General features: G+C 41.4%; 2 protein-coding genes across 2 annotated transcripts; one reads left to right on the top strand and one right to left on the bottom strand.

The window, feature by feature from the left end:
* Window positions 1–2,809: 2,809 nt before the first annotated feature.
* On the bottom strand, window positions 2,810–7,267 carry LOC117819022 (neurofilament medium polypeptide-like). Its single transcript, XM_034692221.1, has 4 exons — window positions 6,347–7,267; window positions 4,933–5,132; window positions 4,702–4,826; window positions 2,810–4,616 (listed from the first exon to the last, which is right to left on the bottom strand). The coding sequence occupies exons 1-4, from the start codon at window positions 7,095–7,097 to the stop codon at window positions 3,425–3,427; spliced, it is 2,268 nt and encodes a 755-aa protein (XP_034548112.1). The 5' UTR covers window positions 7,098–7,267; the 3' UTR covers window positions 2,810–3,424.
* Window positions 7,268–9,725: 2,458 nt separating this feature from the next.
* fancg (FA complementation group G) lies at window positions 9,726–17,361 on the top strand. Its single transcript, XM_034692865.1, has 14 exons — window positions 9,726–9,909; window positions 11,289–11,382; window positions 11,480–11,605; window positions 11,731–11,903; window positions 12,487–12,634; window positions 14,387–14,517; window positions 14,631–14,777; window positions 14,994–15,154; window positions 15,301–15,367; window positions 15,510–15,823; window positions 15,903–15,943; window positions 16,055–16,228; window positions 16,422–16,536; window positions 17,131–17,361. The coding sequence occupies exons 1-14, from the start codon at window positions 9,829–9,831 to the stop codon at window positions 17,228–17,230; spliced, it is 1,872 nt and encodes a 623-aa protein (XP_034548756.1). The 5' UTR covers window positions 9,726–9,828; the 3' UTR covers window positions 17,231–17,361.
* The last annotated feature ends 1,079 nt before the right edge of the window (window positions 17,362–18,440 follow it).

Genomic DNA, 18,440 nt, shown 5'->3' with positions numbered 1-18,440 from the left:
GGTACAAAAGACGAGTGTAGGCTGAATAGCTCATTTCTCGATGTCCTCTCACTGTGAGGGGTGGGAATTTTTTTCTAACGCTGCAATTTCGAAGATATTAAAATTACTAGTCTTCCAATGAGAGGCACAGCTGACTGCAGGAACACTGTAGCCGTTGGCTAGGAGGCTCAAACTCCGCCTCTTTACGTCACACTGGCTCAACAGAAGCAATATGGCTGTCGCCGACGATTTACCTCAAAACAGCTCTGCAGAAACAGATGGGTGACTTCACGGATACTAGGGTTTAGGGTTAGGGTTGGGATTAAAGTTAGAACAGAACAGAACCAAACTAGAATCGTACCAGAACGGAACCAGAACCGAACCGAGCCTTACTAGAACTGAACCAGAACAGAACCAATCCAGAACCAAACCAGAACTGAACTCAAGTAAACAGAACCAGAACCAAACTCAAGCAAACCCAACCAGAACCTAACCAGACCCGAACCAGAACCGTACCAGAACTGAACCGGAACTGAACCAGAACCGAACCGGACCAGAACCGAACTAGAACCAAACCAGAACAAGAACAAGAACAGAACCGAACCAGAACCGTAACCAGAGCTAGGTGTAAGGTTAGGGTTGTGATTAGGGTTAGGTTTAGGGTTAGGATTAGGGTTAGGGTTAGGGTTAGTATTAGGGTTAGGGTTAGGATTAGGGTTATGTTTAGGGTTAGGGTTAGGATTAGGGTTAGGGATATGATTAGGGTTAGGATTAGGGTTAGGGTCTAATCACACTCAGAGAGAAGACTCTCTCTGAAGGAACAGATGTAGCCAGGATACACAGCCTACCCTCCATCACCTGTATCCTGTATCCTCACATGATTGGCCGCATGGCCGCCATGCTGACCAATCAAAACAAAGTTCTGCTGTGAGCAGAGCTGGGGCTGAGCACTGTGAGAGCTAAGCAGCGAAAGGAAAAAACTCAATGCGACACGGCTCTTCTGATTCACTATGCTTTTGATCATGACACATCACTAATGTACTTAATCTGTGTTACAGTTATGAGGGGGCCTTGGACAGTTTTCTCACCTGTAAGGGGTCCCTGGGTCCAAAAAGTTTGAGAACCCCTGCTCTAGCTAGGAGTGCAAACTCCTGTGCTGGAAAAGACAGCGACACTGTGCAACTTTTCGACTATTAGACTATTTAGGAACTAAATTAGGAACTAAATTTAGACTGTCATACCAGCTTGATCATCAATGAAAATGTCTTGGAAATGTCCTGGAAAATTATCTCTGGAAAAGAGTTGGAACCCTGAAGATGTGTAAGCTACCCATATCATCAAGGATGTTGGCTTTTATACTGTGCACTGATAAAATGCCAGGTGTTCTCTCTCCATTTTAGAGCAAAGGACACAACGTCCATGAAATGTATATACTACAGCATAGTTTTCCACGTTACCTCAGTCCATCTTAAATGGGCTTGTGCCCGGAGAAGTCGGTGCTGTCTCTGGATTATATTTATATTTGGTTTTCTCTGAAGTGATCAACTGTGTCCACAGACTAGTTTTTGGAAGCAATTTTGGGCCCATACAGTGATTTCTACAACAATATCATGCCTTTATTTTTAACACAGTGCAGTCTAAGGGGCCCAAAGATGCAGCCATTCAGTATTGTTTTTCAGTCTTGTCCCTTTTGTTCAGCAATTTCACACAGCATCCCAACTGTTGTGGAATTGGGATAAAACATCAAGGATAAGGTTGTTGTTTAATGTGGAGAAGGAAAGGCTTCAAGTGGTGATTACAATTAAGAACAAGGATACAAAGAATTAAAGAGTAGCGTTTAGTCATGTTACAGTTTGACTTGGAAAAGAAAGAAATGTGAGTTAATACTTGGACCATTTAATATTCAAAGAGCAAAATATAATAAATAATGGATTTGTTTTGTAAAGTATCAACAAAATATACTAATGTTTAATTCCCATATACTTTGTAGAACTAATGTGATTGAAAAGGTAGTGATAACAAAATTTTTGGAAAAGAAAATACTTGTTTTGTTGTAAAAGAAGGACTACAGATGCATTGGCAAGACAATAATTATAATTCATGATGGTCCACTGATCTCATTATAATAAAGCCATCCATCATACTCAATGAGATTGTATTAGAAGGCAACACTGATCAAGAAAAGAGATCCGTCCAATATCAGCCAAAGTGTGTGAGTGACACAATGATCTCAATGGCATAAATTGAACTTGTTTGCTCCATTTATAAACAGGGATGAAAATTGATAACTTCTCTAACCGGCTGCTGCACTCATTAGGAAAGTCTATTAAAAATGTAGCAACACCTATTCTGTAGAGCGCTATGAATAGCTCGTATACTGCTGTGAATCATTGCATTGTTACAGAATTGACGCCTTAAGCCTACAAATAATTCCCAGCATGTTGCATAATTAATCATTATGGTAATTAAACATTCGAGATAATGAGATAAATCCAGATGATTATGAAACTACCTCTTGAGTGTGACCTTTTCTTTTTGCAGCAATGTATATCTGTAATAAGGGTACAACTGAATGTGCTCTGTGCGTGCCAGCAGCTCTGCTCCTGATTTATACATGAGCGTGGACTTTGGGATGTGAGGAAGGGTGCAGTGGCTGCTTTTGGTGAGTACAGCTCCCTCTCCTCAGCCGCAATGCAGTGCAGCATTCACCTTTCAGTTTTGTACCTCTGTAAGATTATCTTTGACTCTTTCTCGTGAGCCTCTCTTAAAGTTATGCTATTAAGTTTTTCTGCAGTCTAAATGAGGGAGAGAAAAGGAGAAAAGCCTTGTGTTTGATTTTTAAATTTTTATTTTTCTGTTTCATGTTGCATATTCTCAGCAGTTTATACATAGCACAGTCATCATTGTCCTAACATAGCAGACCAGAGGAGTGAGACGCTGCATTTAAGGTGCGCAACAAGCAAAATTCAAGTCTTTCTTACTAGTGTATCATTAAATATAATAGACATTTGTTTCTGCGTAAATATACTTTTTCATATATATTATCTGTCACAATCTTTAGCTTTACATTATTTTGACATCTCTACCCTTGAAGGCTCGTGTAGGTACAGCAGGCCTCTGCGGTCCCTGTCAGCAGGTTTCAGTTTAAATGCACTTGTTATTGATTAAGGGCAGTTGTCACATTCAGATAAAGAGAGATTGGAGCATTCTGCATTCACTACAATCAAACATCAGAAGCATTAGAGAGGGGGAAGGGGAAGGGGTGAGGGTGTTAATGGCCATACTTAAGGAGCAAGGGATTATTTGCTACAGAAATCACTATTGCTTACATACCATTACCTGCTTTGCTTTTGGACATTGCAATGCCCTTTTCTCCTGCTCTGCATTCATAGTTCTTTGGCATCTCCATCTCCTCTCTCTGTGCTCTGAAAGCAGCATATTCGTCTTACTTCTTGCCTTTCTCCTCCTTGCTCTCCTTGGACTCAGTGCCAGAGGATTTCTCTGCCTTTCCTCCATCCTTGGCATCCTTACTTTCCTCTTTGCTAGCCTCCTTTTTCTCCTCAGACTTCTTCTCCTCTTTCTTGCTCTCTGCTTTCTCAGGTTCAGCTTTAGGTACAGCCTTCTCCTCCGACTTCTTTTCCTCCTTCTTGCTCTCTGTTTTCTCAGGCTGTGGTTTGGAAGCGGGCTTTACCTCAGGCTCGGCCTTCTCTGATTTAGCAGAGGGTTTCTCCTCCTTGGCGGGGGGAGTGCTCTCTTTAGGCTCAGACTTGGGGGTAGGCTTGTCCTCTGCAGGCTTGCTGGGAGCGACAGGTTTTGAAGTGTCATCCTCCGTGGTGTCTTTCTTCGTATCAGGTTTGTCTGACTTCTCTGGTTCCTTCTCCTTAGGCTCTTGTTTCTTCTCATCCTTTGTGGGTTGCTCTTTCTCTTTCTTTTCCTCCTTGACAGGCTCCTTCTCTTTTTTCTCCTCTTTTGGGGAGTCTTTGGCAGCAGCAGGCTGGGCCTTATCCTTTTCTGGAGACTTTGGTTCAGGGGTCTTGGGGCGAGGAGATTTAGATTCAGGAGATTTGGATGCAGGTGATTTTGGTGCAGGGGACTTTGACTCATCGCCTGCAGGAGATTTGACTGCAGGTGACTTAGCGGGTGATTTGGGCATGGGGGATTTGGCTGCTGGTGATTTAGATTCTGGTGATTTAGATTCTGGTGATTTGACAGCAGGAGATTTAGGCTGAGGGGATTTTGATGGAGGAGATGCTCCTTTTTCAGGAGATTTGGACTTCTCCTCCTCTTCACCTGCCTCATCTTCCTCTCCCTCCTCTTCTTTCTCCTCCTCTCCCTGTTCTTCCTCTTTAGTTTCTTCCCCCTCTTCTTCTTCCTCCTTAGTTTCTTCTTCCTCACCTTCCTCATCTTTGGTTTCTTCAGCTTCCTCTTCCTCCTCCTCCTCCTCTTCTTTTTTCTCCTCTTCCTCCTCATCTGCCTCCTCTGTCACCTCAGTCACCTGGGTCTCATCCGTCTGTTCCTCCACAATGACGGTGTCTGAGATCTCATCTTTCACTTTGAAGTGAGAGATTCTGCTCTCCAGGTAAGAGTACGGACTTCCTCCTGACACAAAGCGATTCTCTTCTCCTTCCAGTAGCTTCCTGTTGAAAACACAAAACACTTTCTCAAAAACTTTTGACCTTAAGGAGACAGATTAATCAGGTGTGGTTTAAAACTCTAACAAACCTATAGGCAGCAATCTCAATATCCAGAGCCATCTTAACATTCAGCAACTCCTGGTAGTCTCTCAGCTGGCTTGCCATCTCCCATTTGGTGGTTTTCAGCTCATTGTCCAGCTGATTGATGGTTTCCTGCAAAACAAAACACACAGCTCTTCAAGTCAAATATCCTGGTGATGGCATAAAAAGATATGATCGTGCATGAGAGATAAGAGAGATGTCTGTGTGAATGTCCTGCCTGTAGAGAGTTGAGGTCATCATGGTGTCTGTCTTCGCTCTCCATGCGTTGCCTCTCCAGGGAATCCTTGGTTCCTCTGAGAGTCTCCAGCTCAATGGTGCGACTCTGGAGCTGACGACGGTAGTCTGCAATCTCATCCTGGGAACCACGAATTGCATCCTGATTCGACTTCGCAGCTTCGGACAAGCGCTCCACACGCACTGCAGATAAAATAAAAATTTGAATTTATGTATCTGTAATAGTTCAAACTACAATTTGCTGTGTCATTTGATGATCCCCTTCTTTTTTCTATGTTGTCTGTATACTCTGAAGTAATACACCATGCTGTTTTGTTTTCTCCCTTGTCTGTCCAAAGGCCCTCAGAGAGCAGACAGTCACCACTGAGAGCCCTGCTAACCTTGACAGTGTCCATCTGTCAGTCAGTGGTCTGACTCAGCTGGCTTCCTAATAAAAGCATGAATGAGCCACACTGCTGCAGTCAGCTGGACAGCACACAGAAGGTCATTCTCTTTGCACCTTTCACTGCTTGTATCAAGTCAGCATGCAGATGTACAGCAAGGGTCAATCTATAGCTCATTAAGATCTGTGACAGACAGCTTAATTGCTGTACAGATAAAACCCTGCCTCGCCTTTAAAACTGTCAATAGTGTATTGGTGTTGTAGCACAAAGGTCAGCAGATGTAGGCGGGTGTTCTGCATCTTCTTGCAGTATTCTTGAGAGGATTCTCCTCCCAGTGGTGAAAAGAAGACGATGCCTCAGTAACTATCTGGCTCCACTACATCTCTGCATCATATCTGCATCCCTGTCCTTGTATAACCCCAGCCACGACATCAGACAGGAGGGCAGTAAAAGCATGAGCTCAGTGATGAAGCATTTGGCTTACTGACTCATTCGCCCAACACAAAAAGTAACCTTGAAACGTTTTTTTTTGTTTTGTTTCTACTTCTGTTTCAGGTTCAGAGACTCACAAAGGGTGCGAGCAAGGACATAGCAACAGTTCCCCACTGCGAGAGTGCAAATTAATCCTGATATCCTCTCAATGTGCCATCTCACTCCTGCAGTCTTGGCTTTGACAAAAAATCATCTTTCTGCGGCAACGATGCATCTAAAGAAAAACGAAGGGGTTCATATTTATTTAAATCTTGATCCAATCCGGAAGATCGATTTCAGTAACCTACCAGAATTTACAGTAGTAACTTGTCCTCCTCATTATATTTTAATTCAGTTTCTGGGACGTGTCTTTGAATCATCGAGCTAAATGATTGAAGTAATTACATTAGAGAATGAAAATCTCAAAGGGGGTGTGGTTTTAAACTTCAGCACCATGGACAGAGATCGCTGTAAAGAAAACTCGTACTTAGAATTCTAAAAACAAAAAGATTTTTAAATTATTTCATATTTGACTTAACTCACCTTTGAACCATTCCTCCGCGTGTGTTGAGCTCTTGGATGCGTGAGTGTCCAGCTGTGCGCGGATCTCTCGCAGAGCTCCAGTGACGTCCGTCTTCATTGAGTCTCGCAGATCAAAGCTCACCTGCGCACCTTGAATCTGAGCGAGGAGCTCCGCCACTTCTTCCTCGTGGTTCTTCTTCAAGAAAGCGTCCTCCTCCTCCAGGGCACGGAGCTTCTTGTCAAGCTCCAGCCGCGCCAGCCTGCACTCTTCTACATACTTCTTCATAGTGCGCGCTGCAGCCTCCAGCTCCTCCCGGTTGCGCGCCTCATCCTCCAGCCTCGCCTGCAGGTGCTGGATATCCTCCTCCAGGTGCTCGCGCTCTAGAGCAGTGCTGGCCTTCTCAGCTGTCAGCTGCTGCAGGAGACCCCTCAGGTCCCCCAGCTCTCGCTCGTAGTGCTCTCCAATGGAGGAGCGTCCGGCCTGGTTCTGTCGCAGAGCCGCCGCTTCTGCCTCAAGGTTGCGGTTGTGCATCTCCAGGTTGCGCACCTTGTCGATGTATCCGGCGAACCGGTCGTTCAGAGTCTGCAGGATCTCCTTCTCGCTCCTCCGAGTCATGTCGCCGTTGAAAGTCTCAAGGCTGTCCACGGTTGAAGGCTGGTTGTAGGTGAGGCGGCGGCGCTGGGAGTGGAAGCCGCTGGAGGACACGGACGAGGGCCGAGCCTTGCGGTACGAGCCCGGGCCATAAAAGTGGTGGTCTACCGTGAAACTCATTCTGAACGGACCGGAGCAGAACTGACTGCAGCAGGAGGGGGAGTGCCTCCTTTTATAGGAGGGAGGGAAAAGTCACTAGTCAGCAGCAGCTCATACTCTGTTTAAAGAGACATCTTTGCTTCACAAAACTACTGGCCCTGCAGAAATAAAGCCTTTTCACCCTTATCAGAGCCCCTCTATTTTAACTAAAGGTATGAGATGCATTTAAGCACGCGAGACAAACTCAATAGCCACGGTATCTTAGCGTGGAAAGTATGTTACGAGTGTAACTTTTGATCTCAATAAGATATATTTGCATAAAATAGTGGGGATCATTTTGTCAGGGTTTCAGTTTTAAAGACATGACTAGTTTAAGGCACACTTGCAACTATCAGATACTATTACTCTATAAATATAGCTAGTCCAGCTAAATAATTAATTTGAAAGTTGTAAATAATTTGAATACATAATCCTCTGGGTTAGCTTAGGCTGAAGTGTGTGTAGTTATTGTTAGAGTGTGCAGTGTGTTCTGCTGATGCTCTGTAGCTTCGGTGCTGCAGTGTGAGTTTGCAGATCCATGCCAACACTCAGGGGACTTAACTTAACTGCTGGGCCATTGACAGTCTCTCTCCCTCTCTCTTACTACACACACACACACACACACACACACACACACACACACACACACACACACACACACACACTTATAAACTCATCACTTTTTTTCCTTTTCTCACTCTACAAATGTTACTTTCATTTCTTGGTTTCTGCAAGATGCACAAGACAGTACAGACAGAAAAACAAATCCAGCAGAAGCATTGAAAGCAAACTTTATTATGCAGGCACATCAGGATACCCACTCTTAGATGATACAGCATTCACACGCAACAAACTGAGCTGCCTCTGTTGAGCTAAAACGTATCCGCCTTTAGGAGAGGACCAGAGCACCTATTGATTTCTCAAACTCAGGGTGAATGAGTTTACTCTGCAAACCTTAAAGGACCAGATGTGAATTATTCATATGTCTTTCCCTTGAGATGTATGTTGTAAAATAGATAGATCAGCACATCACTTGTCGGTATCAGCTGCTCCTCGTTCCTGTGACATGTGTGCCGTCAGCCCTGTGATACCCAGGGGACAGTGCAACATGCAAGCCCTTAACCTGTCCTCCAGCTACAGTGTCATGTCTGTTTAAGGTCCTCTAAGATGAAGCCATTACGGTTTTATCATCTGTTACATAACTGCCTCAAAATGCATGTTGGAGCATGTTGCTGCTGTTTGTGAGGTGGCATGTTTTTGCACCAAAGCTTACATGTTAGGGGGGTTGAGGGTCATGCAGGACAGAAATAGCATGTAACACCTCATTTCTACACTACCCTCATGTTTTATAAATGAGGATATCTCTGCAGCATAGGCAGAATTCAATTGTGATGTTATGAGAATCTGATGTCAATACACAGCAGCTCATGTTCCTCAATTCCTTGTTATTTGAACCAACCGCATGCAGGGAATGTCTACAGAAAAAAAGACTCATAATTTCTCAGCATGTTAAAAAAGAAACCTGCAAGAAAATTATTGGGCCTAAAAACATGCTGAAATTGTCAGTTATGGTTCACACTTAGGAGCTATTGAATTCAGTTTTGGCTTTAACTACTGCTTGCTTGCCGCATCACAAATTAGGACAAGTGTTTAATGGTGGTTTGAATTCCTGGCATGTGAATGACATTGGGAGAGGGACAGCAGAGATGGAGGTGGGAGGCTCCTGCCATGACCTTGTCCTTGAAAGGATGGTTGCAGTAAGTTAGAGAGAGATGGAAAATAGCAGAATCGATACTGAGGAAAATGTCCCAAAACGGCAGAACAAAAAATGACATGGGGAATCAGAGCGAGAGAGATCTGTTGAGTATACTTGTGTGTGTGTGTGTGTATGCCCATGCAGCTTCAAGTGCATGAGTGTGTGTTGTTCAGGGGATGAATGTCAGGAGCTCCCCTTGTTATTTCCATGGTGGTTAGCCTATATTTGGAGCTTTCTGTGATTTGAGACAATGAAAGAATCAAAGGAGCTTGGAGGTTGTGCTGTAGGCAGACAATGGAGGCTGCAGACAACAGGGAGAAGGTGATGCACTGATGGAGGGATGACAGGGACACAGAAAGAGAGATGAGAGGACGGGAGAGGAGTGGACTGGGTGAGAAAAGAGGGAGTCACCTTGAGAGGGACAACGAGAAAAATGGCTGTTCTGGCAGTCTCAAGCATGACTCAGCTGTAATACAATTAAGGCCTTGAATTGTGTTTACTTGCCTTGGACCTGAATGTGTGTGCATATGGTCATGAGCAACTGTAGTAAATGTTGATTACAGTAAGGAGAGGACAACCATGACAAAGTGTCAAACTCAATTCATGAAGGAAATTCCATTGCAGGTCTGTATGTTTATTTGCAGGGTTTAATTAGCCAGTGCGCTGCAAATAATGATAATGAACAAATACAAAAACAGAGGACACTACTCACAGTTTGCTGTCAAAAATCATAAAATGACTGAAGTTTCCAGAACACACCTGAACTTGGCTGGGTCACAGTACCACCTGCTGGACAGCTCACATACTGTAGTTGTAATTATCTAGTTTGTCCACAGGAGGCAGCACAGCCAGCCACGACCTTACAATCACTACTATTTACTTCCTGTTTTAGTTCGCCCTGGCAGACGAGGGAAAGTTCAAACAAACACCAGTCATTTCTCACGGAACAGCGATGTAATGACCAATACAATGTACCAAACACCTTCTTTATTAGATGCATGGATCAAGGAAAACAACAATCTGGTAATCACGTGGAAGGTAGGTTTCTCTCGGAGGAGAGCTCTGTGTTTCCTGGGTTCAGCGAGCAGTAATAATTTACAATATATAACATTACATTGGCGTCACTTTGTCTAACTATGCTTACAAACTGTCAACCAATATCATGCTCTCTGCTAAACCTTTATGTCCTCAGCAATAATGTTGTTTTAGTACTAAGATCGTGAATTTTGCTTTATGCTGCATTAGTAGCAGTGGTGGACAAAGTACACAGCTTCATTACTTAAGTCAAAGTATAGATACTCCAGGTCAAAAATTACTCCAATACAAGTGAAAGTTGCTCTGTCAGATTATTACTTGAGTTAAAGTACTGAAGTACTTGCCTTTAAAAACACTTAAGTATTGAAAGTACTTCTTAAAAAATCTGAAAAAGATGTATTTTCACAAGACATAAGTGCAGTAAAGACTACTTAGGAGTACATTCGGTTACATTCTGTTTATTTAGAAACCATTACTTGAAATCTCTAAAAACTATACAATAGAATAAAAACAGAAACTAAGTTACTCCAAGCACAGACAACTTAGTTTGAAATGTTCATCTGGAATGAAACAAATGTTATGTAGCTCAACACGCTTTCTCAGATTGGACAGTGATTTTTTGTATGTTTGGGCAGAGTGGGAAACAGGGAGAACATTTCTAACAATACGTATCATTCTTCATTTCAAAAACCTCTAACACGGACTGAAGATATGGCCATGGGTGCTCATGTGGAGAATTATAGCCATCATTACCATCTATAAATGAACTGCATGATCTGAGTGAAATTTTCTCTGTGTTTGCTCCACGTTCAACTGTGGAGACGCACGATATTACAGGTACGACTAAACCACTGAGACAAACAGAACTACACAAACACATTTTACTGTCTTAGGATCAGATTTCAGAAAAGAGAAGGAAATTCATGAGCTGACTTCAAAGCAAAAGTAGTGAGTAACTAGAGCATTGATAGAAATGTAGTGGAGTCAAAAGTACAATAATTGTCTTCTGAATGTAGTGGAGTAAAAGTAATAAGTTCCCCCCAAAGATAATACTCAAGTAAAGTACAGATACTCCAAAAATGTACTTAAGTACAGTACTCAAGTAAATTTACTTGGTTACTGTCCACCACTGATTAGTAGATGTTGCAATCAACTTAACATGCTGTTTCAAAATTCACCTAAAGATATGTTCACATATGTTTCACCTAAATACAGAAGTATTGATGGGAAAATGCACATTAAATATAAGAACGTTAAGGTGTACCAGCTATTCATAGTTTATTTCTTATTTTTATTATTGCATTAACAAAGCTGAATTTAATGTCAAGGTTGAAGTAAAATAACTACAGTACATTTAAGTGACTTCATTATTTCAATCGCAGGACAGAGGAGATGATGCCTTAACCAGAGACCAAGACCAGATACATCTAAGGTCATGTTCAGCTGAGTTCCACAAACTTTTAGGAAAAGTCCAAGGTGTTTTTTCTTGATTCACATATCAAATTCTCCCAGTTTAGGGCTCTACCCTTGTGTAACATATACCACTCCCTTCATTTTTCTTGTCCCTTTGCAGGTATTCCCCATCTTGCAGATCACACACTGTTGGAGCTGACGGTGGTATATAACACCTGTGTGTGTGTCACTGCTCAGTCTCTGTTCTCGGGAGCTGAGCTGCTGCTCAAACAAGCCACAGAAAGAGGTACACCTACTCTGTGATACTTCATCAAAACTGTTGAAGCAAATGACACATGATACATTCAGTTTCATATTATTTGAAGAACTGATTAACTCCAAACATTAACAGTATGATTTTGTAACCTTCAGTTCTACAGATGACGGTAGATGATCATAATGCTTCAGACACTCTCGTGTTGTGGAGAACAGTCCTCAGATCAGAAGGAAGTAAAGCTTTGAAACCCTGTGTGCTTTACCTTCTGTGTCTGCAGTGGGCAATATGGTTGGCCACCTGCCAACTGAAAACTATACAAGAGTTCAAGGTGAGATACTGTCCCAACCTAAGTAGTTCATAGATTTGAAAGAAGCTATCCATTCAATTGAGTTTGTTTAGGCTAATTAGATTACAGTTGGCTGCCCTCTCATATTGCTTCTGTTGTGTTTTTTCCAATAAGAAGGTTTTATGGTGTCTGGATGTGCCATGACTATTGATTCACAAAGCAATTTACTTATAATGTTGCTTCTCTATGTATTGTGTTCCTCCTCTTTATCACATTATGGCCCCAATTCTGCCTGAAACTGCCTGATTCAAACTGCTATTGGATTTCTACTCAACGTGCCCCTTCAAGTGCCCACCTCACAGCACTTCACATAGAGGGCAGGTCTAGAATAGGTGCACTCTTTACAAGATTATTAACAGAGACCCAACATAAGTTGCCCTTTCACAATCAAAATACAAAAACATATGTTATAGTCCCTGAGTGGAAATGTGTTCGATAAACATAACATCCTCACTAGTGGTGATAAGAAGAAAAATGTTGTATAAAAAGCAGGTTTTTGTATTTTTTTGTAGATATGACAATATCAGAAAATAAAACCATTGCTGTACTGTATTTGTTTTTGCAGGATGAACTGTTTCGTCTGGTTGAGACTCTCTCTACTGGAGTTGGCGATGACAGAAGGAGAGAGGCAGCGTCCTCTGACTTTCCACTACTCCTGATAGACCCGAGATGTCTTTCTGAACAGCTGCAGATCTGTACTGTCATTGCACAAGGTCAGCAACATTCCACATTTTTATCCACCTACACAGAACATATAATGATAATTGTGATCTTACTAAAATACTGTATGTAGCTGAAGTGCAGAGATAAGATCTTGATTGCTGTGCTGTGCTTTATACACAATGTTACACCTTGGTGTCAAAAGAGTGCAGACAACCTCCGTATGAGTTCAGGAAAACTATCTCAGTTCAAACTGATCTGTTGGGTCATGTCTTTGAGTGCTGATCATTACAGTTGACATGTTAAATCAAAGGGAGAAATGCTGACTCAACAAAGCCTGAAGCTTCAGTTAGAGAAAACGGGTCTCATAAAGTCTGTTATCAACTCAGGCTTTTCTGCTTCAGGCTTCAGGGGGGCGAGGGAAAGGGGGCGTCTGATGCATCATTTGGCACTTCCTCCTCACAAAAAGGAATGATCACTGGCTAGCTGCTTTAGTCAGACTGATATAGAGAAGTTAAGATTAATTTAAGAAAAAACTCAAACTTTATAGCTGCATTTATTTATATTTTTTCCATTTTCCTCACGTTTTTATATATTCAAGATATCATCAGTTATTTGATTGATTAGCTTAGATCCTGTGTTGTTATTGTTTCTCTTGTGTGTTTTGATTGTAGTTGTTTCTTAAGAAAGGAGAGCTCATTTGTATAAGCCTGGTGGCTTCTTGAGCTCTCCTGGCACGCTCTTCTTATTTCTTTTATAATCAGATCCTATGCAATCTTATATGTGTGCAAATAAATAAATCATAATTTGATAATGATAATTTGTAAATGAATACACTGATTTTATCATGATACACCCTTGGCGTTCCCTATTTACTTCCAGTATAACTGTATAACTGTTACATTTTAATAATGACACGCATGGTTTAAGCAGTATAGTCAGAATTTGCAAATATGTTTGATATGTGATAAATACATGTAGTCTTGTCAATTTCATTATCTGTATTCTTTGTTGCAAAACTTGCTAAGTAAAACTGACTTGACAGAATATTAAGACCAAGACTACAATATAATCCAGTGTCCTCAATCATTCTTTTACTGCATTAATGACCTGCTGAGATTTAAAGATTGAAATATGTAGCGGGATACTGGGTGGGGGCAGATTATATTCATCACTAACCGGATGCTTACAGTTTGATTTGCTGTCACTGTGCGGCTTCACTCTGTGACTTAATTGAAGTAACAATATGGTACCAAACATCATCATAATCACATTACCTCTGCTGAGACTCTACACTCCCCACAGAGAACAGTGCTAAGAATGGGGGAAGGCACTTTACAGCCAATTTAAAGCAGAAACTCTGGACTTAAATAATAATAATAATGATAATAATTCATTTTATTTAAAAGGGCCTTTTTCAACACTCAGGGCCACTTTACAGAAAGATTAAAACACATTAAATAAAACAGCACGATAAAATAAATAAAAAACAACAAGCAGAGTAACACCAAGTTTAAAATGAGGCAGATAAATTAGACAGAGAATGAAGTTTGAAGTTTGGTTAAAAAAAACAGGTTAAGAGCGCCCAGATAATTACCATGGTGAGATAGCCAAGGTAAACCAGATTAATCAGAACCCGTTTACAAATAATCCTGATTTTTCATACGGCCCTCAGGTCTCAAGAAGCTGCATTTAGAAGTATCTATTGAAACAGAAAGCTGAGATATAAGACAGTGCTGAATAAATACTCTTTCTGTGTTTGCAGTATTGCTTCATTGAAGTTTTGCTCTGTGTGTTTCATTTAGGTGCAGAGAGGTTAAGTGAAGGGGGGAGTTTAGACGCCCTGTCTAATCTGCAGACAGCTTCCTCCCTGTCTGCTCCCAGAACTCTCGTAGCGTACACACACCTCCTGTCAGGCTCCTGCCTTTCCCATATGGTAACAACAACAGACAGTGACAGCATGTACAAACAGAGAATTAGCACATGCATAAAAAAGGTTTGGGTCTATTCAAACAGTGAGAGTGTGACTATGTTTGTATTTGTCCTTAGAGCTGCCCTCAGATGGCATTACAGTGTTACAGGAAGGCACTGGAGACTGACTCACGGTGTGTCTGTGCCCTGTACCAGAGCATGCTTATCTATAGACAGATGGGCAACATACAGGCTGAGATTCAAGCTCTTCGTTTGCTGCACTCAGTGAGTAACACAATTACTACACACACGGAAGTTAGAAAGAGATAGCAAATGGCTGTAAATGTGTCTAAATTAGTTCTTGTACATGAAGATACCTTTTTTATTGTTTGAAAATATTTTGACTTTTGTTTTGGTAACATTATCCCTGGCGGGTGAGTCAGACAGTTTACACCGATTCACGTCTGTGAACTGAAACATGAAACCTCTCTTGTCCCACAGACTTTGATGTTGCCCTGCACCACAGAGCCTGCTCTGCCTGGTACTCGTCTCCTTTCCCCGTCCTTCCTGCTCCACAGCCAATCACTGAGCAGCCTGCTGTGGGTTCCCTCTGCCCTCTCTGTCCTTCACAGTCTGGCCCAGAAGTGTGTGCTCCATGGGAGGTGAGAAGATCAACATGGGGCTCAGAGTTTCTGTTCCTCTGTTTAATGGCACCTCTCCCTTACTTTCAAACTGAAAAAATAGAAGCAGAATAGAAACTAAGATTCATCATGTGGTTGTTTAATGGGTGTGGTTTCTGTTTCTCCAGGGTGTCAGAGGGAGTGGAATATTATTTGGACCTGCTGGCTGCTCTCCACTCAGAAAACCAACATGTTGTAAGACTGAAAACACAGGCTTTGGATTGATATAATTTTGCAAGCTATAACTTCATCCAGGACACAACCTGTCATAATTTAGAAATTGTTTCTTACATTTAACTTATCATCTGTGTGTTGTCTGTCTGTCTTTCTGTCTCAGGTACAAATTCAAATCCCTCCCCTCCCCAGGATGCCTGAGCTTTACCTGGAGGCGGGTGCTGCCTTGCTCATGGCACAAAGACCCGCTGACTGCATGGCACTGTGTGAGGAAGTCATAAGCTCTGTGAAGGAGCTGCTGCCAGAGAAAGTTGTTTTGGAAGAGACAGAGGAGAAGAGTGAGGCTGAGACCAGAGGGTGTGCAGAGTGTGATGACAAGGTAGAGATGTTGCTCTGGGTGGCTGCTGCCTACCTGCTCCAGGGTCACTGCTACACTCACCTAAAGGACTGGAAACAATCAGTCACTTACTACACAAGGTTTGTCAGATGACTCTTTTTAAAAAAAAAAGTATTTCTGATGATAAACAAACAAGTAATATTATTCTCTGGATCACAGGTGTATCAACCTGCTGGTGAGGGTCCGCTTTAAAAAGAGTGGTAGGTATTTTGTCTTTTTGATGCTTTGGAGAGAGTTGCCTGTTTTTTTTACTCATCTTAAAGCTACTCTTTTATTTAGTGCATTTGATTTTATTTATTCTTTGATTACAGGTTTCCCACCACAGATCCCAAGTGCAGATATGGTTAGCAAAAAGGGAACAGATCTGTGTATTCTCCAGAGGTTGAAGGGGCTTTCATTAGCTGGAAGAGGTATCAGCTTCACTCAGACAGACCAGCTGAGAGAGGCACTGAGAGACCTCCAGCTTAGCCTGCAAGCACTTCCAGGTATGAACACCATAGTTGTGACTTAATCATATCAACAACAAAGCTTTTGGCATCACTTTATCTTGTCTTCAAGTTTTTACCTCACAGACGTATCATATATGATCCAAGAAATGTATCAGTTCAACAATAGTAAATGTATTCATGGTTTGTGTGTTCCTTTTATAACATGTTACGATACTGTGTGTCCTCTCAGAGTGTGTAGGTGCGGGGTTGTGGTGTGGTGAAGTGTTCTGGAGGCTTGGCAGAAGACTGGAGGCAGCAGCTTGTTGGGAAAAAACCTGGAGTGTAACTACACAGTCCTCTGAAGAGTATGTAGTTTCATTCTTATAATGTATTCTCTGTCTGCTAAGTTTGTGGTTTGTACTGGGCAGTGTGTCAGTTAGTGTGTGCAAGCTTCACTGATGTCACCTGTCAACCACATTTTGGATGACATGGTTACATTTGTGCTGCTCTCACATGTGAAAACATACACAAACATAAAAACAAACCCCACTTAGGGGCATTGGAACACATTCAGAGGTGATTCGGAACCCATGCAATAATTTTTCCTCTTTAATTGATACTTATTGTGTGAATGGCAGCAGCAGTTGATTTTACAGAAATACATTTTACTGCCAACTGTGTTAGGTACACTCACATTGCTCAACTTTGTGTCATAACAAACAATAGGTTGAAGCTGTTCAATACTTAATGTGGTGGTTAAAAACATAAAGTATTTTTTTCTCCCAGATTTGACCATAAAGTAAATCAAATACAGGTGCCATTTGACCAAAGCTCTTTAGATAGGCAAATATGCTCTCTGAGCCCTGGGTAGTTAAATCATCTCCTGTTGCTTTATGCAGTGTATCTACTATGCTGTTTTGTTGCTCACCTGCTAACTGGTACATGTCCTCTGTTTGCAGGAGTCTTTCTGTTTACCTACAGGAACCCCAGACTGGCCCTTTGTTAGACTCTGCAGGACTGCGACGCAAAATACAGGAACTTGGTACATTGTCTGCCTAAAAAAAGACAAAAGGAAGATGCCCTATCACTTACTGGACAGGATCAACTTTCTCTGGCTTGTGAACTGAAACCCACAGTCATAATAACCATGCATCAACAGGAACATTGAAATAAAGAACCTTTGAAAAGAACTTCCAGTGTTTTACAATCAACAGAGTGTGCATGGTACACCTAGCAGGTGGTGTCAGTGGCGGAGCCAGGGTGGGAAACTGATTGGCCACCCTGAAATTCTTAAACATGATTGGCTATTTGCCATGTCAGAGGCAATAATTATATTGAAATCAGCTATTGTGTTGTTGTGTTTCAACAAGCTGCAGAGACACTAGTTTCTTTGCATTTGAATATTATTTTTGTTGATGCTTTGACTTTGGACAATCATCTTCATTTTCAGTCCGTAAAGAGTTCAGTTCAGCAGATTTAAATGTTGATTCTGTCAGTTACACTTTTAATGTTAACGTTAGAAATCTAAAAAAATGTAATATATTTAAAATTATTTCATAAAAAGAAGTTAAAGTACATGTGATTATTGGAAGTAAACCTCCTAGGTTTCGGGTTAGCCCCTAATGTTTTCCACACCTGGCCACCCCTTCAACATTCAGTGCTCCAGTTTGGCGACCCAAATCAAAACTGTCTGGCTCCGCCGCTGGGTGGTGTATGTATGATCTGCTGTTGAGCTACTTGGTCCTTAAATGTCTAAACTTGCTTTTAGGAAATAATACCTGCATTTGATGACATAAGAAATCAAGACTGTGGTTAAATATTTGGTTATGCATTTGTATGTGAAGAATATTACACAAACTTTGGGGAAAATAGACCCAAAAATGCATACTTATACCGTATATTGAGCGGATTTCTTAAGATAAGATAAGATAAGATATACTTTATTTGTCCCCCGTTGGGGGAAATTAATTTTGTTACAGCAGCTTACAACACGGGACAGGGGAATACAACAATGTACTAACAGTTAAAAAAAAATACAATAACAGTAATAATAGCAATGACAAGGGTAAAATAAAATAAAAATAAGATAAAATAAAATAAAGTAAAAATAAAATAAAAAAATAAAATATGGCAACTATTACAGATATATACACACTATGTACACTTCTAGCTGATAAATAAATAGGTAAGTTATTGCACGATAAAAATTACACCAGGTTATTTAAAAACAAACATACACAGTATGAAGAACAGTGCGATTCAGTTGGAT

Source organism: Notolabrus celidotus, chromosome 9, assembly GCF_009762535.1.
Source record: "Notolabrus celidotus isolate fNotCel1 chromosome 9, fNotCel1.pri, whole genome shotgun sequence".
Lineage (NCBI taxonomy): Eukaryota > Metazoa > Chordata > Actinopteri > Labriformes > Labridae > Notolabrus > Notolabrus celidotus.
Note: the sequence above shows the minus strand (reverse complement) of the source record. Positions and strands in the feature narration are given on the sequence as shown.